This window comes from Brachyistius frenatus, unplaced genomic scaffold, assembly GCF_029030835.1.
Source record: "Brachyistius frenatus isolate BFR_SWC_R1_liver_20210118 unplaced genomic scaffold, ASM2903083v1 Contig_149, whole genome shotgun sequence".
NCBI lineage: Eukaryota > Metazoa > Chordata > Actinopteri > Embiotocidae > Brachyistius > Brachyistius frenatus.
In genome coordinates this window covers 460439-487090 of record NW_027210748.1, presented here as the reverse complement: position 1 = coordinate 487090, position 26652 = coordinate 460439, and the positions used below count along the sequence as shown (strand labels likewise).

General features: G+C 41.3%; 1 protein-coding gene across 5 annotated transcripts; it reads left to right on the top strand.

Annotated features, from left to right (window-relative positions):
- Positions 1-490: 490 nt before the first annotated feature.
- LOC138631111 (casein kinase I-like) lies at positions 491-24962 on the top strand. 5 transcript variants are annotated; one of them, XM_069715875.1, is made up of 12 exons: positions 491-735; positions 6370-7495; positions 7980-8049; positions 8414-8562; positions 8686-8920; positions 10529-10614; positions 10776-10860; positions 11469-11614; positions 12421-12501; positions 16742-16843; positions 22661-22767; positions 23767-24962. In XM_069715875.1, exons 2-12 carry the CDS (start codon positions 7208-7210, stop codon positions 23819-23821), a joined length of 1404 nt encoding a protein of 467 aa, XP_069571976.1. In that variant the 5' UTR covers positions 491-735; positions 6370-7207; the 3' UTR covers positions 23822-24962. The 5 variants fall into 5 exon arrangements, with proteins under 5 accessions (XP_069571976.1, XP_069571974.1, XP_069571977.1 ...); XM_069715873.1 differs by having other exon boundaries at positions 11466-11614; XM_069715874.1 differs by lacking the exon at positions 491-735 and adding an exon at positions 5457-5989 and having other exon boundaries at positions 11466-11614.
- Positions 24963-26652: the final 1690 nt, after the last annotated feature.

The window sequence follows — 26652 nt, the reverse complement described above, 5'->3', positions numbered from 1 at the left end:
TCTCATAAAACACGTACACACTCTCATAAAACACGTACACACTCTCATAAAACACGTACACACTCTCATAAAACACATACATACTCTCATAAACACATACACACTCTCATAGAACACATACACACTCTCATAAAACACATACACACTCTCATAAAACACGTACACACGTACACACTCTCATAAAACACATACACACTCTCATAAAACACACACTCTCATAAAACACGTACACACTCTCATAAAACACATACACACTCTCATAAAACACATACACTCTCATAGAACACATACACACTCTCATAAAACACATACACACTCTCATAAAACACATACACACTCTCATAAAACACATACACACTCTCATAAAACACACACACACTCTCATAAAACACATACACACTCATAATCTCAGCAAGATGCCATACAAGTCTAAATCAACTTTTCTCCACAGATAGAGGTGCGCGTGGCTCCTCTCACGCACACCACGCAGGTTGTCGGTGGATATTCTTCAAAGCGGTCTGCACGCGCTCCTTCCGTCCACTGCGCCGCACTCAGCGCCATCTGCGCCATCTGCGCCATCTGCGCAAACTGCGTGAGCGTCGCTGGCAGGTTCTGTTCAGCTGGTTAGCCAAACATCCCCAGAAAAAAGAGATGAGCCGGAAAACGAGACGAAGAAAAACCAGAACAATTTATTCCGAGATATAAAAATAGCGACACAAAGAAAAGCCGATTTAGGTGCGTAAGCTCTATTTCCAGCTTTACACACGCGTGTTTGTACATTTTGCGGATGGTGTTTATGAATGACTGCAGAAATTCAGCGTTAGCCAACAGTGGCTAGTTAGCTGGCTGGCTATCGTTAGCTAATGTTAGCTTCTATCTAGCTACGACCACAGCAGCTCGTAAACGTTAGCTGACTATTGATGTCGTCCTCTGGCCAAAGTAAACACCGCCGTCTGTTCACGTCGTCGTTGTACTGCCCGACATTACTTTTCTTTACTCGCTAATACATTTCCACATACAGCCTTCTGGAAACTTGTTTCAATGAAGCTAACGCTGTGAAGCTTCACTTGAGGCCAAACACAAACTCCTGCGGCCTAAGCCGAACTTCCTGCTCGGTGGAGTCTCACGTACAACAACACGAGTGTTTGTCTCAGACGGGCGACCGGCCGTCGTCGTTGAACGACTCTCGGATCTCCGTCGTCTTATTTAACAGTCGGCAGCCTCCTGAATGTTGAAATCTGCTGCAGTCGTATCGGCTAACGTTAGCACCATTAGCAGACTCCAGCTCTTCTGCTCCTGAGAAGCTTTTTCACCCCAAATTTTAAACACCGACAGCTTTGAACAAAGCGTTGATTTGCAGCCTCTTTAAAGTGTTTACCAGCACTCGGACTTGTTTTTTTTAGAATGGAGTTAAAGAGCTGGTGCAGCCCGGTCGACTCGTTGTGGTGGTGAGACGAGGCCATGTAGAAACACGAAGAGCTGCTGGATTTCCTCTAAAAACTCTGTTTCACATGCTGAGAAAAGCTTAAAATGAGCCGAGTGATTACTAGATAAAGGCTCTGCTCCCCAGCTGTGCGTCTGCATGCACCCATCAGCTTGTCAGTGATACTCTAATATGCCTTAAAAACAAGATGCAGTTGAAATGCTGTTTACAACACATGAAACAATGGAGGACGTGGTGACAGGTAATGCAGAGAAAGCAGTAATTTGGTCATTTGTTATAGAAAATATAATATCAGAGCAAACTAAACAAGAGGTCGTACATAGATATTTATTAAAAAGGTATTCTTAGATTATTATTTTTTTAGCTGACAGTGTTAATGACACCTGTCACAGGGGGAAAACTTTTGTTTTTAAATGACCTCAGGAAGTTTATTATTAGTAAGCACTGCTTCATGCTCAGCTGGCAGAGGGAGAGGACGCCATGTGTTCACTAGTTGCTGCTTCACACAGGAGTATCTAAAGTACAGCCCAGCCAGGAGAGAGCTTGGGAAATGTAAAACAATGATATCAAGTATTGTCACCAGGCTTTTTTTCATGTTCCTAACTTTCAATGAACACAAAGTGAGCTCTCCCCATCATTAGCGATGTAATAAACTGTGTTTGTAGCTCATAGATTATATTTGCATGAAATGCTATAAATCAAAAGGCTTATATGTCATAGGTGGTGCATTATGTGTCAGCAGATTTTAATTAAATCAATTGCATCTAAATTGGTATGTGCAAGAAACGGTTCTTGTGCGTCAAATTTCTCTTGTGGTAAACTATTGAGTCTGTTGTCCCTGTTGCTCAGTGAATGGGGTCAGGTTTGGAGCCTGCAGCACACTGTGTGGCGGATAGTGTTGCTTGTGAGGTTTCACGCAGGTTAGAGGGCGTAATAAGCCACTAAATAAATTGACACTGCTTAGCTTGAAGAGGGGAGAATGATGCAAAACATTGCAGACAACAAAGTCAGTTTTGAATAGCAGGATCCATGTATTTGTTTATCATCTTCAATACTGTTTTGTTTTTTTTATATGTAAAAAGTATATTTTCCAGTATAGTTTACTGTTAAGCATATGTTAACTCACTATCAGTTGTGGTCAGGAAGAAAAGAGCTATTTTAAAACATGTTCCCTAGTTAAACATGGTTCGTAGTTGAGAAATTTAAACTTGTTAAATTTAAACATGTTAATAACCCGAGTTTGTTGAAGGATATAAATATCATGCACAGGCATAATGAAATGAAAAATTGTTCAGTGATTGCAGCAAGGAGAAGTTTTACCAGAAAAAGCTAGTTGAAATATGTGTTTTAAAGTAAAAGGCTTATAGACTGTAAATATACAAGATCTGCAAACTCTTCTCTTAGCGGAGGCCACAGTGTGTGGGAGGGAATGTGCCTGTAGCTTTGCACAGGCCGAACCCTTTCTCATATATGGCCTATAGAGCAGCATTGATTTTTTTTTTTTTTTTTTTTTTTTTTTTTTTTGCAGTTAGTTGCTCAATCTGACAGAGGCCTCTGTGGGAGAGTAAAACAAAATAGTGCTTCAGGGGTGTAATTAAAGGCATAGATCTAACTTCAGTCAGAGCAGAACGTATTTTATCAATGGAATCGGATTGTAGGAAGTCTTACGAGCTTGTTTGTTGAGCAACCTATTTCACTCATTTGATCAACTCAGCTGAGCACCGTTTCCACAGAAACACATTCAGGTTCTCAGGCAAAGAGCCCAATGCAGCTGCACTGTTGAAGCTCCTGTCACCTACTGCAGTCTTTACAGATCGGTATCAGTGTCAACCCCCTTTTTTTTTTTTTTTTTGCATTCAGCCACTGTTATTTGCTAAAAATATCCTGTGCCTCTAGTTGCAGGGGTTTGATGGGATCTGAATGTCAGTATCTGACTAGACTGTAATTGACCTAGATAGTTGTTTGTACTAACACAGTGGTACATCTGGATCTGGCCTCTGCTTGAATCAGAGTTTTTCAGATTCAACACTTCAGACCAATGCATGAACTCCAGGAAGAGAGAGATGGCTTTTACAAAATACTAATGGTACCTTCGTCGTGTATCCTGGTTCATGTTTTGGTTTCTAAAACACAAGGCTGATGCTCTCTCATGTACATATGAAGATTCCTCCTCTCCTACATCCAGCTAGCCATAAGAAAAAATAATTTAAGCTTTTACGAGGGCAGGGTTGGATATATTGATATATTTTCAAATAAAATATAGAATGAGGCGATATTGTTTATGTTGGTATAGTTTAATATTGCGTTACATAACTCATTTCTTCCCTGTGGAGCTGGTGGGTTGTAATTCTTGGGCTTCTGTTCAGACGAGGACGAGCTTGGCTGGCTCTGCTCGCACGGGTTACCGAGGCGCTGGCTAACTTTAGCAGCTAACGATCGGGTTTTCGTGGTGCAGAGCCGTGCTTCCAGTTCACTGAGCCCCAGCTCCATCACGGGCAAATAAACAACTTTTTGCAAAGATTCCAGAAGAATAACTGAACATAAGACAAACCATAAAAGATACTTACTAATAGCATTATGCAAGAAGTACTCCAGGGGGTGCGGAGTCAACTGAGAAACAGAGATTGGAGTTGGGGGGTCTTTGGACTGATGATTAGACTCGACGATCCTGAGGGGGCAGCCCTAATACGAACATGTATGTTTTAACTTTAAGTGCCCCAATGACTACAGTAGGAACGTCCCAATTAAAATACATGGAGCCAGATCCTGAGCTGAGTCCTTTAATACAGGGGATCTCCAGTTATGGATCTAATACGTGTCTGTATATTTACCTAAATATTGACACACTAAGCATCTGACACACTGAAATAACAACTGTAGCTCATGAATCTGAAACACCTTGTTTATTTACAAGCTATTTGATCCTGGTTTAAAACTATTCAGCTGATCAGCATAAATGATTGATATATGCTAAAAGTTTAAGTGGAGGAATACGAGTCCTGAAGCTAACGCGTTGTGATCAGTTAAAGAGAAGAGAAGAGTTGTCGGGGCTACAGAAGCACATATGTCTGGATTGTCCTCAAGCATTTCCAAGAAGCCTCTGCAGAAATTCAGCAAACCCTGATATTCATAGTTCATATGTGACCCTGCCTCAGAGGCGATGTTATTCCTGTTAATGACCTCAGAGGAGACGCGTTGACGTCCTCACCCACGATCGGAGACATTTCCTCTTCCTCTGCAGTCTGATCCTTCTTTTTCTGTGTCCTCCATGTCAGTATCATAAGTAAGAAGCCTGTATTTATGTGCACATGTATGAGGGGGCAGTAACCTTCTACTTGTTTAACGTTACTTAAAATGAGTTGTTGTTGTGCTAGTCTTTTGTGTGTTATAAAACCCAAGTGAAACACAACTAATAAATCATCGAAGATTATTCTAGATTTTCACAAACAGAGCTTGATCCATCTTTCTAGTGCATACTTGCATCCCAATAAGCATTTACAGGGAGAGCAGGGAGAGAAAAGGGGCGTCTTGAGTTAAGGCGGCGTCGCTCTGGATAAAATGACCATCATGGTTTTTTGGTGTAGAACTGAGATCATGACTCTCTCTCACAATTTAGTTTAATATAAATGTTTATTGCACTTTATTACCCAATACAGAAGACAACTGATAATAACATGACGGGGCCTGATGTATAAGAATTGCATGAACCTCGCAGGATGCATCTCATTTTTTTGGCTGTTATGTCTTGACGGTATGAATTCCATACATTTTATACTGACCACAGCTGAAATATTAGGGAATGTATTGCTCAGCAGAAACAATCAGTTTTGTGGGGAAAAAAAAAGAATTTTAACACCCCCAATTCATTTGTTCACATTTTTAAACTGTTTATTATAACTATCCGTTTTAGTATCTAAAACTATCGGAGTATATTTAAAACACATGAAACATATTATAGATATAATAAATCATCAATTGTTAAAAAAAAAAAAACACACTTCAGATAATTTTTTTCATCATTAATGAACCTGAAAAAGATACATTGCATCGTTTTGAAACAGTTGGCCAACTACTTTGCCAAATCATCACAATATCTTGACAGTTTTACCTGCAGCGGTACGTCGTCCTGCGAGGTACTTGCTATTCTCAGTGAGCAGGCACTACTCGGCATGATACCTGCACATCCACTTCCAGGTGGTCATTTATTGAAGAAGAGAGTAGGAGCGCTTGTTTTTATGAAACTGATATTGTGAATGAAAATGTGGAAGAATTGTTGTCATTTAAAAATGAGATCACATCGAGGCATAAGTTTAAATTTATTGTGCATCTCTTATGTTGAGTAGAATGAAAATGATGTGAGAAGAGGAGAGGTGACGATAGACTGGATGCAAACAGAAAGAGTGAAGTGAGAAGAGGACTTGGAGGAGTGAAGGAAGGAATTGGAGTATCCGTAATGAGTGTTACTAGAAGAAGGAATCTGAACCACTCGAGAACATGTCCTGTCCCCTGGAGGAGAAGTTCTGGCCTGGTTTTCTCTTACTCTCAGTCGGTTACTGTTCATTTTCAAATCTTATCTGCCAAAATGTATTATCTCATGTAGCCATTTCTACAAGATCAGCACCTCTGGAAAAACTAATAAATCTGATACTAATTCATATGATTTATTACATACTTAACCATAATGTGACTCTTCGCTCAGGAGGTTGAGTACAACACCAGAATACTTTGGTTGCTGATCAGTGATTTGTTACCATCCTTTCTAAATAGACCAGAGTTGATGGGCTGTCAAAGCAATTTCTCATTACTGCTACAAAAAAATCCTGTTGTCTAAATGTACTGTATCATACATTTGATGTGAAAATATGGTGGACCGTTTCTAAAATGTTTTGAATCTAATTGTTATTTTCTTCTGTCTGTTTTCTCAGGTGGTATGACACACAGCAGCACTTGCCAGCGGCCAAAGCTTTGTTTTATAGGACCAAGCAGCTGGGTGACATGTTAGCAGCCCCTGTGGGACCTGGGACGAGAACACAAGTCCAGTAATTATAGGAAGTCTTGGTCTAAAGCTGTCTTGCTTACACCTATGGCAGTAAATCAAACAACAGAAGTATTACGTAATAACTAAGAGTTCGATGTAAAAAAAAAAAAAGAAAGAAAGAAAAAAGAGAGACCCTCTGAACTCCTTTTGTTTCATTTATCTACTGTCATGGTAAATTGTTATGCCTGAGCCCGAAGCTAGCGTTGCTTCCCAGTTTCATATAGCATGTTAGCATATGGCCAGCCACTTATGGTGACAGATCAGGCCATTATCCTTCATCACCATCTCTGGCCCCTACAAGGGGGTATAAAGTCATCGCTAGTATTGCCCCCAAACCTTATCATCTTTTCATTTCTTTTTATTTCAGTCATCCACCCACCCACCCACTAAAAAATCAACAGCTTCTGTTTCTTCTTTTGCTCTCATCAGCTCTCATCTGTTTTGTTTTGGATCCAGATTCATGCTGACGGCGAGTTAGCTCCGCCCAACTAAGATCTTGTTCTTCATGAGATCCCCTTCTCTTTTTTTTTTAGTTCGTCTCACATCCATCGTAGTTCCTCCTAAATTGCTACAGCTCAGTCCCAATCCTCTTTAAAGTCAAAGAGTGTGGCCCAGCGTCGACCACCGCAACGTCTGACCGTCACGCCGCTAGGCAGTTGTTTTGGTGGTTGTTTTGGTTGCATGGAATCAGCTTAACCGTGGAGAGGCCAGGCTACCACAAACTGATGGACTTTGACAAGCGGGGAGTAGGAGGAGGAGGAGGGGGCGGTGGTGGAGGCGGAGGCGGAGGCGGAGGTGGAGGTGGAGGAAAGGGCGAGACAGAGGAGGGGAAGAGGATGTCTGGGAAGACAGGCAGCCGGTCGGGGCACAGCGGCCGGGGGGCCGGCTCCAACTCCGGGGTTCTGATGGTCGGCCCGAACTTTCGGGTTGGAAAGAAGATCGGCTGTGGGAACTTTGGAGAGCTGCGACTTGGAAAGAACCTGTACACCAATGAATACGTGGCTATCAAACTGGTAAACATGAACTCAATTAGTCAAATTTATTGCATTGTAGGGCAGCACACATTATTTTATTAATATGATATCCCTATTGTTAATAATGTCTTTTTTGATAACATTAGTCACTTAAAAATGACAGAAAATAGTTTGTAATTGCACTTAAACATTTTTATGTACTTGCCTCAGAAAGTATTTAGAGTGTTTCACTTTTGCACATTTTATTTTGTTGTAGATTTAATTTAAATGGTTAATTCTTATTCTTTATATGTCTGTTTATGTCTGTTTTTATTTTTGCACATTGAGAGAACCTTGTATGTCTTAACATACGTGGACGGTAAAGCTGATTCTAGTTCTAAAATTGGCATTTCCCCCATAAATCTCCACTCTAACTCATAATCAAATTAAATCTGTCATTTATAAAAAAGAATACTCAGACTCTTTGAACTCTGACTGCTATGACTGAGAATCATTGTGATTGTAACATAATCCTCCTGCGTAGGAGCCAATCAAGTCCCGGGCACCACAGCTCCACCTAGAATATCGCTTCTACAAACAACTGGGAGGTTCAGGTGAGAACCATCAGCTCTTTGATTTTTTATTTTTTTTTCATTTTAGGTGCTGTATGTTTTTTTTAATGTTGGAATCAGTCAAGTTTAATTACACCAACATTTGTAAAGAAGTTGTAGGAAGGCCTATTTTCATATTCAGTGCAGGGACTGCTAACTCAATGTTTGACTGAGGGAGGGCAGAGACAATCTAATTTAATTTTAAAAAATCAAATCGACCCAACATAGTATGGATGTTCTAAATTAACTGGTAATATGAATAAAATGTAAAATGGCATTAATTTGGTGTAGGGGGCATAAATACTTTTTTGATTGGTGACTGATGTTTGATCATTGTTCATGTCTTGCTGTTTCATTGGTTTTCCAGAGGGTGTACCTCAGGTGTTTTACTTTGGACCATGTGGTAAATACAATGCTATGGTTCTGGAGCTACTGGGACCCAGCTTAGAAGACCTGTTTGACCTCTGTGACAGGACCTTCTCGCTAAAGACCGTACTCATGATAGCCATACAACTGGTAAAACAAATATTTTTACACTTGTATATATTACATAATAATGGTAAAAAAAAATCTTGTACTTTATTGTTGGACTTTCTCGGTTGGCTGATTGTATGTAAATTCCTCCGTCTTCTCCCTCAGATAACTCGGATGGAGTTTGTCCACACCAGAAGCCTCATCTATAGAGACGTGAAGCCAGAGAACTTCCTGGTGGGCCGACCCGGCTCCAAGCGGCAACACACCATCCACATCATAGACTTTGGCCTAGCTAAAGAATACATCGACCCGGAGACCAAGAAACACATCCCATACAGAGAACACAAGAGTCTAACTGGAACTGCGAGATACATGAGCATCAATACACACCTGGGGAAAGGTGAGCTGCTTCACCCTGCAACATAAACTCACAAGTATCATCCATGGCAGGCGCCCTCATATAAAATGCACTTTTATAAACTGGCAATTCATGCATAGAGTAGTCTGATGAGGGATCAAGCCCCAAAGAGGGACAACCCACCGGTTTTGGTTTTTCATTACGGGTGAAGTCCCAAAAGGGGCTAAAACATAGAGTCAGGCGACAAAACACAGTCAAAGATCATCCGCTCTGTCTGCTGGTTTTAGTCATCTTTCTTACTTTATCGTTAGTATCTCAAAGAGGGTCTCATGCACTTCTCTATCCAGCTAACTCTCCTGGTTGCCATTGGTGACAGTGTCCAACAACAACTGCCCCTCCATACATTTATGGCAGCAGAATGATTCAGTTTCTGTTGGCCATGGACTATTGCTCACAGGTTCAGTTTTTATCACTGTGATTATAGTCTGGGAACCCTGTTTGCATGAACGATAGCACAGTAACTCCAAAGGGAAGACCAATCAGCAGCCAGTGTGGGTGCCTTAAAGCAATGATGTTGAAATACAGCTCTTTATTCAGGTTGACATTTTTGCCAATTAAAAAGCACAAACAATTGACGTTTTCCAACCAAACAGTTCAGAGGACCGCTGCTGTTTTAAACGACTTCGTTCGTAGCTGTAGTTTACCAGGCTAACTGTTCACGCGTGTTTTAAACATGGCGGTCGCCGGTGCTCCTGTTCGACCAATCACTGCACACTGACGTCAGCGAGGTTCCTATTGTAATGGGGAAAGTACCTCCCCAGACATAGGAGCAAATAAAGTACCACAAAACAGTTATTGGAAGTGAGAAGGTTCCAAGTTCCCCCTGTGTGGACACACAAAAAAGGGGAACTCCCTCCCACTGTTCTTAGACATTTTAAATAGTTCTTGTGGTCAGAGAAAAACACCTTATATCACTGTACATGGTGCTGATGGTTCTGTTCCCAGAAACACTGAGAATGTATTTATTCATATGCTTCTACATATACCATCAACAGTGATTAGACATCTTTTTAATTTTGTTTTAATCCAAATGATGACAAACCAAAAGATACCTCCAGAAAATCCTGATCCAGGCGCTGCACTGTGCCCTCGAGGTGGAATCACTCCTTTTTAGTTGCGTTATAATGACTTTTAATGATGACATAAGAAAATGTTTTGAGTTGATTGAATTGACTTTCACTTTTACCAATTAACTGCTACTGGAAGAGTATATCTACACTTATTTAAGTCCATTTATTACATCTATGAAGTGGGTGAGCCACATTCAGGCAGCCTGAATAGACATTGATGAAGGACTGAAATTAATGCTGCTGCTGCTCTGCTAACGGAAAATGTTCTGTACCGTCACTGCCAAATCCGAAAAGCTGTAAAAACATAACTGTGAAGTTGAGAGGGATTGAGCGTCGTACCTGCAGCCTCACATGCATACACTCATTTCCCTGTCTCATAGCACCGGTATCATAAGAACCAGAACCAGACTGATCGTTGAATCATGTAGTGTTTGTGTTCTTGGCTTTGAAGGTGTTGAATTTAACACCCATGATGCCGTCGTGGCGTTTCAGCCTTTGTTCTTGTTCTCTGTTATTTCAGAGCAAAGCAGGCGGGATGACCTGGAAGCTCTTGGCCACATGTTCATGTACTTTCTGCGAGGCAGCCTGCCCTGGCAGGGACTCAAGGTGAGCAGACAGCCGACCCGCCAGCCAGACATCAGTTGTCATCTTTGTTTGGCTTTGTTTTGGTTTTTCTTTCTTTCGTGTTTCACTTTATCTTCAGTCACTTTGCATTTATCCGTTGCATGTTATGAATAAATTCCTCCCTCTGTCTCTCTCTTTTTTAGGCTGACACTCTGAAAGAACGTTATCAGAAGATCGGAGACACAAAGAGAGACACACCGATAGAGGTCCTCTGTGAGAACTTCCCAGGTTTGTATACACACACACCTCCACTACATTCACCAATATCTTCTTAAGATTTTTCTCTAATTTGTTCTTAATAAAGGTCAACGTCAGATTCACGGAGTGGTCTTAAACCCCAGATTTGGTTGCACACAAGCTTTTATCTTGATGAATCCCACAGCCCAATTTTTCCTAATTAGAAAAACATGGAGTCACAGGAAGTAAGGGAGAAAAAAGAGGAGTTGAGAGAAAGAAAACAATGACGAAAAAACTGTGGAGTACCGGAATCCAAGAGGAAGACCAACTCCAGTTGTTCAGAACCGGAGATCTCTGTCATATTTATTAGTGTAGCATAAGAACCTGTAAGATCCCGTTCACCTGCACACAGATCCAGAATCAGAAAACATCGGTGAATTCCAGAATCTACTTAAAAACTGTGTAAGTGGGTTTTCTGAAGAAATGTATTCAGAGCGGTTGGTGAATGAGGCCCGTTGTTCCTATGCGGCTGCTGCATGAAGAGTAGATGTTGATCTCAGTTTTGTGTGTCTCCATCTATGAATGTGGGTGCATGTGTGTGTCCTCCTGCCTTTGTGTGTGTGTGCGTGTGAATTGCATCCCTGTGTGTGTAACAGAAGAGATGGCCACCTACCTGCGGTACGTGCGTCGCCTGGACTTCTTCGAGAAGCCAGACTATGACTACCTGAGGAAACTCTTCACGGACCTCTTTGACAAGAACGGATACATCTTTGATTACCAGTACGACTGGACCGGGAAGCCACTGGTTAGTGTGTGTTTGGTGCCACACACACACACACACACACACACACACACACACACACACACACACACACACACACACACACACACACACACACACACACACACACACACACACACACACACACACACACACACACACACTGTCAATGCTGTGAGATTTGTTTGACAGTGATAACATGGTCATATGACTGAAGTGTCGTGTTAACAGGAACTGAAAGTCTTCCTATCCATTGAGATTTATTTCCCCACAAAGTCAAAAAGTCCTGATCCCTTCATCCTAAAACAATTTCTAAGTAATGTGTCATCTGAGTCATGAGTGAGGAAAGTAGAAATGATGAGACTATTCCTTGTCGGTGTTAGAATAATTGAAAACGACAGCAGAATGGTTGTAGATCAGGTTCGTCATGTTCATCTTGCCTTGTCTGTTCATTAATTGGAAGCGTTTGACACTTGAAGGTCTCTAGAGGCTGAAGGAAATGGTACGATGCAGAAAATAACTATTTTTGTTGCATATAAATACACATAGATAATATTTAAAAGAACATTAATAATAAGAGCGTAAATGATAGCGTCGAAGGCCTCACCAAAAGTCCAGTAGACGCATTGCACTTACCTACAGAACTGGAGTTAATTCTAGTAACCACTATTTTTTATCATGAATATTATTGGACTGTATGAATGTTTCCAGTAGAGTTCGTACAGGGGAAGAACCGGGATATAAAGTTCACATATGGGAATGGCTAATAACCAACTGTGTGTTTCCCTCCTGTCTTTCTCTCCCATTGTGACCTCACGTCCTGTGTTTAGCCCACTCCTATTGGTCCAGTGGCCAGTGAGACTCCACTTCAGACAAGCAACCGAGAGAAAGCCCCGCAGACCAAAAACCAGGTACGCACGCACACACGCACACACACACACACACACACACACACACACACACACACACACACACACACACACACACACACACACACACACACACACACACACACACACACACACACACACACACACACACACACACACACACACACACTCACTCACACTCATCACACACACACACACACACACACACACACACACACACACACACACACACTCACTCACACTCTCACACACACACTCACTCACTCACACACTCACTCACACTCACACACACACACACACACACACACACACACACACACACACACACACACACACACACACACACACACACACACACACACACACACACACACACACACACACTCACTCTCTCACACACACACTCACACTCTCTCACACTCACTCACTCACTCACTCACACACACACACACACACACACACACACACACACACACACACACACACACACACACACACACACACACACACACACACACACACACACACACACACACTCACTCACACTCATCACACACACACACACACACACACACACACACACACACACACACACACACACACACACACACACACACACACACACACACACACACACACTCACTCACTCACTCACTCACTCACTCACTCACTCACACTCACTCCTCACTCCTCTCTGGCTACATGAAGCTGCCCTGCGTCTCCCTCAACATGCTGCTCCCTCAGCTTTCATCACTTTCTTGTTTTCTCCACTGGCAAAGTTGTCCGACCTCGCTGCCGGGTTAACATGCTTGGTTCCTAAATATAGCAGCAAACGTCCAAGCAGTAAAATAAGGGTTAACACCTGAATACCTCATTGTTATATTTCATGTTTTTGTAGCACCTTAATACCAGGATCCTGATAGTCTTGTGTTACAGTATTAACGCTGCATTTAATCACCGTTGACCAAATCGAATCACAATGTTTTTTTGACACTGATCAACCGAGCAGCTCGAACACACTGAGTGTGGGTCGTTCACAGAGGACGGCAGCTGTAGTCTGATCGACAGCAGAGCAAGGCTGCTGTCTGTTATGTAATCTGTGGTGGTCGTGTTACTGCCAGCCCGCAATGAAAGTGTGCGGTTCTGTGAGATTAGATGCTACAGTACAAACAGCAGAAAATACTGAGACAGCTACAGCCGACAAAACATTCTGTTGTAGAGCTCCATCAAAAAAGTAAATTAAAAAGATGCGGTGCAAACTCGTCCAGGTACGGGTCGCATATCATATGTCTCCCATAATCAAATAGTTCTCAGTGAATATTGAATAACATTCTTGTATGAACAGGAGGAGTGGTCAAGATAAAACACTCACGACTGAGCATATTCAACTACAAACATGAAGAAAACACACCGAGGCACATGTTGAAACTGTCACAGTAATGACGCTGATAAGCCAGTGGAGAACCAGGTAAAAATTTTACTTTTTCAGGTGACAGCAGCACATCCTCAACATTATATATTCCAGTATTATTCCCCACACATTAGTACACACTACTAGACGATAAAACAAACTAGACGATACGTAAAACAACCAACGCTTGTGCCTGAAATTAATTTAATGCTCCACATTTGTCAGATTGAGACTTCTTGAGCTGACTTAATGTAATAAAATCCCAGCATTGCCCTTCAATGTGGTTCTGTTGATCAGTGTCAGATCAGTGGTTCTGCCTTCGTACCTCATCGGGGGTCTTTCTGTGTCGGGGTTCGCATCTTCTACCGGGGCCTCTGCGGGTTTTCTGCGGGCCCTGCGGCTTCCTCCCACAGTCCAAAGACATGTCAGGTGAATTGGGGATCCTAAATTGCCCGTAGGTGTGAATGTGAGTGTGAATGGTTGCCTGTTTCTGTCTGTCCTTCTGTGTTGGACCGTGATGGACTGACAGCCTGTCCAGTGTGGACCCGGCCTTCACCCAGATCCAGATCCCCCGCCAACCTGTTCAGGGCAAAGCGGGTATAAATAACAGATGGATGGAGACTGAGCATGTGTCAGAAAGATACTTCAATGTACGTGCCTGAATTGGTTTGTTGTACAAATCTAGCTGTGTAGTTGTTTGAAAATAGTGTGAAATATAGTTTTCATGCTATTTTATCAACAATTTTTCATTTACATATTGATGCAAACTACACACTGCACTCACAGAAAGGGTTGGGTGCTATAAGCTAACAGTATATTTATATTTTGCCTCATAATTTTAACAAGTGAATAATGACCAAATTCTGGGATAATTATTTTTATCGCCTGAAGTTAAAGGATAATTCAGGTTTAATTTAATACGCCAGTGATGAGGTCAACCAGGAATTTGCCCCGGATGCAGATCCCTAATACAGTTAGCAAAGTAGCCGCTAATTACTGTTAGAATTCAGTCAGACTTATAAACAGACGTTTAAAACGATGTACGTAAAAATCTGGGAGTTTTTTGGAAAGCTGCAGTGAATCTACATTTTTTTTGCTTCGATATATTCTGTTACATGTAGCTTGTTTCCCAGAATCTCAACAACAGAGGCGAATAGTTCAAAGTTAGCATGACCGTAGAGCCACAATAGACAAATTAAAGGATAAATCCAGCAGGCTGAAACAATCTGCACTCATTTTACCTCAGCAGACTCAAGGCGCTTCACAGTTTGCCTCTCTGTCACCTCTTCACACACTAAAAGTGAAAAGTGTTCGCCGGCCGTCAACAACAACTCGGGGTTCAGTGTCCTGCCTGAGGACACACTGGCATGTGGACAGGAGGACACTGAGTACTGAACCGCCAACCTTTAGATTAGTGGACAAAATAAACCACGATTATCCTTTAAAATGAACTGCTAACAGATACTAATACACTACTTTCAATTAGCAGCTATACTGTTTATTACAAAGCTGTTGTACAACTTCTGCATTTTGTTTTGGGTGACATATTTTCAGCACGACAACACCCTGCCCCAACTTCACTTTTTGTGTCGATTTAAGCATACTTTATGTAATGTGACCCATTCAGTTCATTGTATGGTACGGCTCGGTGATGCTGCCAAAAAAATCAACAGGTATTTCAAAAAACATGTTTCAATTACACCTGAACATCTTTTCTCAATTCCAGTTTGTGAAACCAAAGAAAATCACTGCTATCAGGGCTGCATTCATTTTATATATTTAGACATTGAAATACTAGAAGCAGCTGTGCAAGAATGAAATAGCAGCACTTTCAGGATGTCACTAACACCTTTAAAATAAAAATACTAGTGGGCAGAAGTATTTTCAGAATAATATTACATCAAATGAACAGGTTGCATTTTGTTTTGTCTCCAGTCTGTTTCCTTTCACAACAATGTTTGAATACATCCGTCTGACCATAGAGAGACTGTAACTTTTCAGAGAATCACCTTTGAATAGTGGGGATTATCCTATATTCAAGGAGGAGACAATAACAGATCAAATAATCATTTTTTGAATGGAGAGAATCAGAGTAAATAGTCTGCTTTAATGGGTTGTTTGCAGCTCTAATGATGTGAGGCCAGTGAGTCTTCTCATTTCTAGAGGCTCCTTTAAAATGTTTTACTGCTACAGAAGAAAGAAAACCTATGAATACTAAATGGTCAGGACTGTCGTACATCTTTAAGCTAATACGATTTGTGGCTGTCTGTTTGATGTCACACTTTGCAAAATCATACCAATCCCTTATCCCTGAAGTAAAAGGAGGACTTTCCTTCAGTCCGGTTCATTGTTTATAGCAGAAGGACACATCTTGATTTTTATATGGATTTACAACAAACATTCAAATGAATCAGATTTATTCTCTACCTCTGTGTCACAGTATATCAGTCATCATACTTTTACAATCACACATGAAATCTATCCATGTTTACTGAGTCACCAGTTCCCACTTTGTACTGGGAGCCAGAAAGTGTGTGATGAGTGTGGTTGAAGAAGAGCAGCTCCTTTGCACAGGACCTCCACACACGCCCACTGGACTGAGTGCTCACCCTCCTGTTGCTCCTCCACCATATACTGACTCTGAACTCACTATTTCTTTTTTTATTTCCTTTGTCACTCTTTCTTTTTCTCTCCTCACCCATCTGCTCGTCCTCCTACTTCTTTTGCTATTTCTCTCACGCTGTTCCACCTCCTCTCTGCGACCGTCCTTTTTCCATCTCCCCTTCTCCACCACCTTCTTCCTCAACCTCCTTCTTGTTTCTCCTGCGAACGGCTTCCCGTCTCCTCTAGTCTCCAGAGGGGAAAGGCAGTGAGTCCCAGCCCACTCCAGTGACCAATCGAGAGCTGCTGGGCTCCCATCTCACTGCTGATAGGCTGGGCGGGTCTGTCCAGGTACTGAGAGGAAGGGTTAGCTCTGCTGGCTTCCTGTCTGTCTGCCTACCTGTCTATCTGTCTGCCTGCATGGCCTTCTCTGTCTCTGCAGCAGGGCTGACCTCAAGTCACAACCTCAATTATTCCCTCATATGGGCATATGAAAAAAATAAATTGTACAAATTTGTTGTCCACATTAGTTTGAGACATCATGTTTTTTTTTGTTTTTTTCATACTGTAGTTCAGTAGTTCAATATCTGCAAGGGGACAGAAGGTGGTTGCCTGGCTTCTTTACTGACAGAGCAGAGTTCAGAGGTCATTAGCAGAGAACTTAAGTAGGTTATTATTCTAACCATAAGAATTGTTGTGATTTTAACACCCATTTTACCCATAACTGTGTATGATAAATGTGTGTGTGTGTGGGGAGGGGGGCGTCTGGTGTAGAAGAGTGACACTAGAGACAGGTCTCCAGACGTAGTTGAATATATGTCATTATTTTCTTTTAAAGGTCCAGTCAACGAATCAGAATAAAGACTGTTGATGTTTGAACACAACAGCCAATGAAATACGCCGCTCCCTTCAGTGCTCCTTCAGAAATTTGGCCGCCAATATTCATAGACGCACCGACACGAACTGGTAGACGTTCCAGCTTTATACTGCATGGAAGGTGATGTGTCTTTCTCATTTCCAAAGCAAAACAAGCATAAAATATCCACAAAGGAACAACATGCAAGCTCACAAACACAAGATCCAAAATACAAACCAGTAAAAACTAGTCAGAGTTAGTTGTTTACTTTGTTCGACAAAACTACAGGGATTAGAGATGATCACGTTACCTAGTATAGAATTTAGAATTTTGCATTAATCCAAACAATCCCACTGTGCTAGCAAACTTGGATCTCAGTGGCTATAAAACCCTTACCATGATAGAAACCGACCAATAGCACAGCCGCTAATGTACCTGGTGTCGCTACACTTCCTGCTGCAAAGAGGATGAGACGGTTTCTCAGAGTGGCAAACTAGTATGTAAGCAGAATAATTGTGGGCAAGTAATGTAAGGTTACCTGACACGCACACACGTGACTCAAGTACAACACTGATCTTTTGGTTCTGTGAAACATTGCAAAAGTCGTTTTACTCACCTGTCCAGCAGAAACAGAAACCGTCTTCATTCCTTCAAAAATCAGACATCTCCGCTGTTGGAAAGTCTCGCCAATGTTAAAGCAGCTCATTGGATCGAAGCATTTAACTCTGATTTTGTTCCTCTCCCTTCCTCCTTGGCTGTTTCTTGGCAACGTCTTCTTCTTGACAGTGTGGTTATGTTGTGCTGTTTGGTACGTCAGCCCCCCCCTCCCCCCCCGTCCTGTGTGCGAACACCAGCACCCCTGGTGGCTGTAATAGTTCAGTGTTACTCTATCTGAGCCATTTGAGTTGTTTCCCATTTACAGAGCCAGGTTTTTGTAAAAACCTTTTTTTTTTTCCAGCTCATACAGAATAAAAGAAAATATCGTCCCGTGAGGAGATATTCGCTGGATTTGACAAAAACAGTTTTGGATTAGGATCGTTGACTCCACCTTTAAGTCTTGATTTTCCCTTTTAGAGATTGTGAGACAGTAGGTGGTGTCCACTGTGGCAACATGTAGTGACTTGGCATGTGATTAAACGCAGTGCAGAGGTAAGTGTGGTGTTGGAAAGTTGATATTTAACAGAGTCCATGTTGAGACATACTAATGCATTCTGCTGCACCAGCAGTTAGCGTCGTTAGCTGACGTCTGCTGGTCTTCGTAAAAGCACGCTGCTGTTGTCTTGTTGCGATGGCTTACTTTGCCATAAATAGTGTCATGCTTTGCAGAAAGTAACGCCTCATCGTGGTTTGTGTCACGCAGCGGACTGAAATGTACTATAAAAGGTATCATAATACCACTCAGAAGTTTGGACAAACCTACTCGTTAAAATGTACTTGATTTATTTTCTTCATTGTAGAACGAACTGAAGACATCGATACCATGAAATAACACGTCATTATGTACTGAACAAAATAGTGTATTAGGTTAGGTTAGGTTAGGTAGTTACTTTATTAATCCCCGAGGGGACATTTTTTTCGCTACAGCAGCATACAGAAGCAATAAGATAATAATAGAATAATAGAAAAGCAATAAAATAGCAGTAAAAAATATTAAATATAAAATGCACAGTATATACAGTACAGTATATATATATATTATATACAAACAACCAAGAAACACAGTCAACTGTTATTGTTTATTGTTTATCATTTAAATCATTTAAAGATTCGTCATGAGTCCCCTTTGCTTTGATAGCAGACCTTCTCTTCGTCTCACAAAGACATGAAAGCTGGAACCAAGCCACCTCTCATTCGGACTTATCAGACCAAAGTCCAGATTTCCACTGGTCTGATTTTAACTGGTCTGATTTCCACTGGTCTGATTTTAACCGGTCTGATATCCACTGGTCTGATTTTAACCGGTCTGATATCCACTGGTCTGATTTTAACCGGTCTGATTTCCATTGGTCTGATATTAACTGGTCTGATATCCACTGGTCTGATTTTAACCGGTCTGATATCCACTGGTCTGATTTTAACCGGTCTGATTTCCATTGGTCTGATTTTAACTGGTCTGATATCCACTGGTCTGATATCCACTGGTCTGATTTCCACTGGTCTGATTTTAACTGGTCTGATAGCCACTGGTCTGATTTCCACTGGTCTGATTTTAACTGGTCTGATATCCACTGGTCTGATTTCCATTGGTCTGATTTTAACTGGTCTGATATCCACTGGTCTGATTTCCATTGGTCTGATTTTAACTGATCTGATATCCACTGGTCTGATTTTAACTGGTCTGATTTCCATTGGTCTGATTTTAACTGGTCTGATATCCACTGGTCTGATTTCCACTGGTCTGATATCCACTGGTCTGATTTTAACTGGTCTGATATCCACTGGTCTGATTTCCACTGGTCTGATATCCACTGGTCTGATTTCCACTGGTCTGATTTCCACTGGTCTGATTTTAACTGGTCTGATATCCACTGGTCTGATTTCCACTGGTCTGATATCCACTGGTCTGATTTTAACTGGTCTGATATCCACTGGTCTGATTTTAACTGGTCTGATATCCACTGGTCTGATTTCCACTGGTCTGATATCCACTGGTCTGATTTCCACTGGTCTGATTTTAACTGGTCTGATATCCACTGGTCTGATTTTAACTGGTCTGATATCCACTGGTCTGATTTTAACTGGTCTGATTTTAACTGGTCTGATATCCACTGGTCTGATATCCACTGGTCTGATTTCCACTGGTCTGATTTCCACTGGTCTGATTTTAACTGGTCTGATATCCACTGGTCTGATTTCCACTGGTCTGATTTCCACTGGTCTGATATCCACTGGTCTGATTTTAACTGGTCTGATATCCACTGGTCTGATTTTAACTGGTCTGATATCCACTGGTCTGATTTCCACTGGTCTGATATCCACTGGTCTGATTTCCACTGGTCTGATTTTAACTGGTCTGATATCCACTGGTCTGATTTTAACTGGTCTGATATCCACTGGTCTGATTTTAACTGGTCTGATTTTAACTGGTCTGATATCCACTGGTCTGATATCCACTGGTCTGATTTCCACTGGTCTGATTTCCACTGGTCTGATTTTAACTGGTCTGATATCCACTAGTCTGATTTCCATTCCTTGTGTTTTTTTTCTTTCTTCTTCTTTGTGGTTTCCCTCAGCAGTGGATTATGTGTTTGACCATAAAGACCTGATAGTTGCCTCCCAACAGTTGACGTTATGATGTGTCTGCTACATGAATGCACTGATGTCAGCTCTAATCTGCGGTCATGTTCATGTGTGATCTCTGAGGCTTGTGATTTCTGACCTTCATGTCTTTAAGTAATGATGGACTGTTGTTTCTCTTTACTTACTGGAGCAGTCCCTGCCATAGTACGGACTGAAGCAGCTGAATAGAGCACAACACAGCTAATGATCTCAACCTCTTCAAGAAGACAAGAAATTCATCCAGTTTACTTTTGATAAGGCCTTTCTGTTGGGCGTAACTTCTGCTTACGAAAAATGATGCCATTGCAGAAGTGCCTTAAACTGTAATACCACCAAGGGCCACTAGAAGTTGCCTCTAAAAAGTGACACACCTGTGGTGCAGTCAGGTTACAGCTATCGGTGGGTGGGATGTAGTATTGCCGGATTTCCAGTCAGATCAGTCAGATCCCCCACTTGCTCCTCCCCCAGCTCGCCCAAATATGGTCACTTCCTGCTCCAAACCACTCGGGACTAGCAAGATGACGACGGACAAATTCCAAACTCCAGGCTTCGTAACAGCCGTTCACAAACCAACGGGTGATGTCACTGCTGGTTGGAAACCATTTTAGTCGATGACCTCATGAAGCTGGTTTACATTTTGCCAACTATTTGCAAAGCTTTCACCACAGAATTTTCTACGTCTGCATAAATATGATGTAAAACATCATCAGATTTTTACCCAAGTCCCAAAAGTAGATAAAGAGAAGCCAAACAAACAAACAAACGGGATAAAAAATATTATATTTGATCAATTATTTACTGCGTGACTGATATTTCATGTCTGTGTGTGGCAGCGAGTTACCTTTCCATTTGAAGGTAAAATTTAGATTTAGTTGCAGTTGTAGAGGGTCACACCAGATACTGAAAAGGGTTTTTACTTACCACCACTCACAGGTGTGTAACAATGAATCATCACACTGCCGTAAGTACATGCGTGTATTTTATGATGTCTTCAGTTTTGTTCCACAGTGTAAAAAGCAGTAAAAAAATAAAGAAAAACTTCTGAGTAAGTAGGTCCAAACTTCTCTTGTCCTATTAGGTGTGGAGCCACATTAAATCTCTTTTATTTTATCAGTCAATCAAATATAATTTGCTCAGTGTTTTAGTGAAGAACATCTTCTGTAATAGTGACCACGTTTATTCGTAGTGTAAATGACGGGTGGTCCTGAAAACCAGGATTATATGTCAGATTATGACATCACACATCCCCACTAGTATCAGACAATCATTCTGTTGCCTGCGATGAGACTCGATATATACCAGAGGATGCAACCGCTTTGAGTAGAAATGTCATGTTTTTATTGGAGCAGTACATTTCCATCATGCCACACATTATTGAAAGTGACATTAATGATCGAGATCTGAAAGATTGTGTTTTTAATTGTGTTTTTAAAAATTTGGCCCATTTTTGAATGAGCTTCTGTTGGAGTGCTGAGGGTCTATTTGTGGTCCTACGTCTTGAGCCTGTTCCTCTTCAGTACTGCGCTTGAGAGGTTTTGAAGAGTCAAATTTAAAGTTTAAAAAAACAACAAAATTAAAAAAGCAAATGTAAGCTGCAGCTTTAAAACATTTAAAGGCCTCAAAGTTCAAATCAGCCGAACACCCAAAAACGTGTCAGCTATGAAGCAGAGGTGCTGCTAAATGCATGGCAACGAGATGAATGTTGGCACAACGTGTATCTGGTGTAAAGCTGCCCGGCTCTGAAGGACTCTGAGGATAACATCCACATTAAGCTGGCCACATTTGAAAAGAGTCTTTTCCTGAGTGCTTACTGACAGCAGGACAAATCTGTATTTCTTTTGTTCTGCAGTGAAGGAAAAGCACTTTTCAAAAATGTCACTGGTGCGTAAACAAGTTTTTACACGTAAACAGCATTTTCCGATTGATCTGCTTAGTGTGGATGTAATGCAAGTCTTTTTTGTAGTTCATCGCTCCGGATGTGGCAGTCGGCAGCTCTGTGCTCATCAAGCTTCTCTTCCATGTTTGTCCTCCAGGTCATGAGTTCGACCAACGGAGAGCTGAACACAGACGACCCCACTGCCGGACACTCCAACGCACCAATCACAGCCAACGCAGAGGTTGAAGTGGCTGATGATACCAAGTGAGAACACACACACACACACACACACACACACACACACACACACACACACACACACACAACACACAACACACAACACACACACAACACACACACACACACACACTAAAGTATTATCAATGTGTAGACTATATCAACATTATAGAAACATGACGCTCTGCCACTTTTTTTCTCCAAGTGAGGAAATTAAGTATCACAGTTGTGGTTCAAATTCATGTCCATTTTTTAAATGTTTGAAAATTGAAAGGTGTTTGTCCTGCAAGAGAGCAAATCAAAACAAATGGACCGGTCAAATTAGTCATACTAACATTTAAGATTCATGACATCAGCTCGAAGTCTTCTTATGATTGGACACCATTTGCGCTGTAAAAGCTAGTGAAGTACATGTGATACAAACTCAACACTTCCTGTATTATTTCAAATAAAAGCCTTTTAGTGTTTAATTAGACAGCAACCCTTCATTTTTAATAAAGAGGGTTTGTATTGTAAAACATTTACAGGAACGTGGTGTAACTGAAATCGGACAATCACACTTCAGACGGTATTTCAGAACAACCCTTGAAATTAAATGATGATTTTCTTTGATATTTCGGGGTTTGTGTGCCGTGAATTCATCCCCAATGGTCAGACGGTCTTGGTCTCAGTTCAATTGTGATTTTGTAGGTCTAACCGTGCTCAAGCTCCATTCAGGATTATTTCTAATCGCTGCAACCTAAAGGCCTTAGATGTTAGGTTACGTTTTAAACTCTTGGAGCAACCATTGACCACCATGTACCGTCCGTCTACCACCACTGTTGTTGGAAGGTCTCCAGCGTCATCACACTTAAACACCATACTGGTCGCTGATTGGTCCGCATTTAACAGTTCAGTGCATTTATCATTCAGTCGTACATACAGAAAGTCACATATTTTGTGATATGTTTCTTCCTTCTTTGGCATCAATAACTTGAAATGAAAGAGTATTAGAGCAGACCGTTAATGGCGGCTTGTGCGTTACAGGTGCTGCTGTTTCTTCAAGAGGAGGAAGAGGAAAGCTCTCCAGAGACACAAATGAAAAGCGAGATGAGTGTGAAACTCCCGCTCTCTCGTTCGCCAGCTGTTCGTCCTTTTTCTCTCTCTCTCTCTCTCTCTCTCTCTCTCTCTCTCTCTCTCTCTCTCTCTCTCTCTCTCTCTCTCTCTTTCTCTAAGCCCTTTTCATATAACCCTTCCTCTCGCCCTCCTCTTCACCTCCGCTGACGGAGGTCCTATAGTCTACCTTGGGTCAGCTGGACCGCCTGATCTGCTGGTTCCGACGGCTCCGGACTGAGCGGACGGGCAGCGGCGCGTGTTTGCTCTTCCTCCTCTGAGTTTGAAACGTGGGCCGGCCGTCCCAGTGCCGGACGCTTCCTGTGTTCACGGTCACAGACTGAACCACCGTGGGAAACACGTGGCCACCGACACGCTGGTCAGACCATGAAACGCCGGCTAATTGACAGACTGTATTCAGCAGCTTCACCGGCAGACTGGCTTGTTCTCAATTTTTTTGTTTTTGTTTTTTTCTTCTTTACTGACTGGTTCAGAGAAGAGAGAAATGTATTTCTGAGAAAATACAAAAAGAGAGGACTACAAAAGTAAAGGGGTGCAACGAGACTGTCGGACCATACGTGCACACAAAACACACACGTGCAAACACGCTGCACACTTTTCTTGAGCTCATCATAAAGAGAATTTATGGACAAAGAGATGCAGCTCTCGCACATAGTCTATAAAGTTTTTATTCCCTAGGGTCAGAGGAAGTACACGGTGAGCGTCCCGGTGTATTTCCTGCAGTGGGTCGGGCTCAGTGTTTTTTCTCATTCGCCCTCAGAGGAAAACCTCACAACCACCAGAATCAAAAGCTTAAAAAAGATGTTTAAGTGAAATCTATGCTTTTTGCCCATTTTAATTTGTAACTAAAAAAAAAAAACTAAAAAAAAACCTGTTCTAATATGAACCTGTTTTTTTTTTTGTTGTTTTTTTCCGTCTTTTTGAGTTGTTCAAAAAGTTTGTTTTGTAGCTTCTAGTGTGTTCCTCAAAATGTGTTTTTTCTGAAATAACTTTTTAATTTTCTGTTTTTGTTTTTTTCCCTCTTTTTTTTTCTCTGGGTTGGAGGATTGAAAGTCAGATAACTCCATTAAAAAAACAACCAAATAAAAACTGATCTTTATTTAAGGGGATGGTGACGCGTTTTAAGGAAGCAATTTTTACATATTGTCGTTTCAGAAATGATCCGGAACTCCATTTTTTGCACAATTTACTGCAGTTTTAGAATTTAAATCTACACTCATAATGACAAAGGGAAAGAGACATTTTTGCTCTCTCATTTACAAAACCACAACTCTTTGATGTGGCCCTCCAAATTGTGGTGGTGTTTGCTCAGATAAGCACTGATGTGTGCAGAACTTGATTGTCCTGAGTCTGCAACCTGAGACCAGGAGACGCTTCACCTTTCAGCACCACTGTGACCTCAACCAAACAGCCAAGACAACACTGGAGTGGGTAAGCTTCCCAAATCCAAGTGTGCATAACCTGGAAAAACACCACAAACCCTTACCCAAGAAACATCCAAGCTGTAAATGCTGCCAGAGGCTTTTAAATGATTTTAGCTACTGAATTAATGGTCTGAATACTTTTTTTAAAATGGGAGATTTCAGTTTTAGATTTTTAAGAAATTTGTAAAAGTTTCCTAAAAACATGTTTTCACTGTTATTATGGGTCACTGAGGATAGTTTGATGTTGGAAGAATGCCAGTTTTAGCATTTACAATCAAATTTACAACACCAAGATCTCTTAATAGTGTCTGAAGTAACAGTATATGGAAGTGTTATGATTAAAATTGTTCTGCAGACACAAATTGATAATATAAAACGGGTCGGGACACGAGTCTGAAGAATCTGACTGCAGTTCTGATGGTCATTTAGAACAGTGAGTCCCAAACTAGTATTTAAGCCTAATTTAACCACTCAAAGACTTGTCAGGTTAAATTAGTGAAATTGATCTTATGAAGAGAAAGAATAGATTTGTTGGTATCTTCACTGGGAAGGGATACTTGGTACATTTGGTTTGGTCTGAAAAGTTTGGGAACGTAAAGTCCCTCATAGCCAGACCTACAGTTATGGTCAGGAGTTTACATACACTCATCATGGACATGAATGTTAAGGTTAATATTGGGATTTCGATAATTTCTCTGAACTGTTCTTCAGTGCAACATTATTATACAACGTTACATCTTTAATAGAAAAAATAAGCATTAGTTGCACAAGTTATCTACTTTGGGTTTTCAGATATCAACACAGGGTTGAATATATACATACAGGGTCATAAATATGCACTTACAGGATGCTGTAGGGAAACAACGAGGAAACCTTCACCACAGATGAACAGATATTGACAGGCAGCAGTTCAAAGTCAAGGGTGAAAAATAAAAATGAAAACATTGTTACTACGATTATAGATAAATGTCTGGATGGCGATAGACAGATAGACAGATAGATAGACGGATAGACAGACAGACAGATAGATAGATAGATGGATAGACGGATAGACGGACAGACGGACAGACAGACAGACAGACAGACAGACAGATAGACAGACAGATAGATAGATAGATAGATAGATAGATAGATAGATAGATAGATAGATAGATAGATAGATAGATAGATAGATAGATAGATAGATAGATAGATAGATAGATAGATAGATAGTCAGTCAGTCAGTCAGTCAGTCATTATGCTGACTATTTAACAGCACCTACTTTTCAAATCTCCCCATCACTGATTTATAGATCTGAAAAGTCCTGATCTGTGACATCACATGCTTTTTTTACGCAACGGAGGAAGTGAGGTTGGCATTTCGCTCACATTCCGC

What these genes read in the sequence shown, in the direction of transcription:
- LOC138631111 (XM_069715873.1), top strand. Translation starts at nt 7,208, where the DNA reads ATGGACTTTGACAAGCGGGGAGTAGGAGGAGGAGGAGGGGGCGGTGGT. An exon ending in TCATGATAGCCATACAACTG is followed by an intron (nt 8,563 to 8,685) that starts GTAAAACAAATA and finishes CTTCTCCCTCAG; the next exon opens with ATAACTCGGATGGAGTTTGT. An exon ending in TGCCCTGGCAGGGACTCAAG is followed by an intron (nt 10,615 to 10,775) that starts GTGAGCAGACAG and finishes TCTCTTTTTTAG; the next exon opens with GCTGACACTCTGAAAGAACG.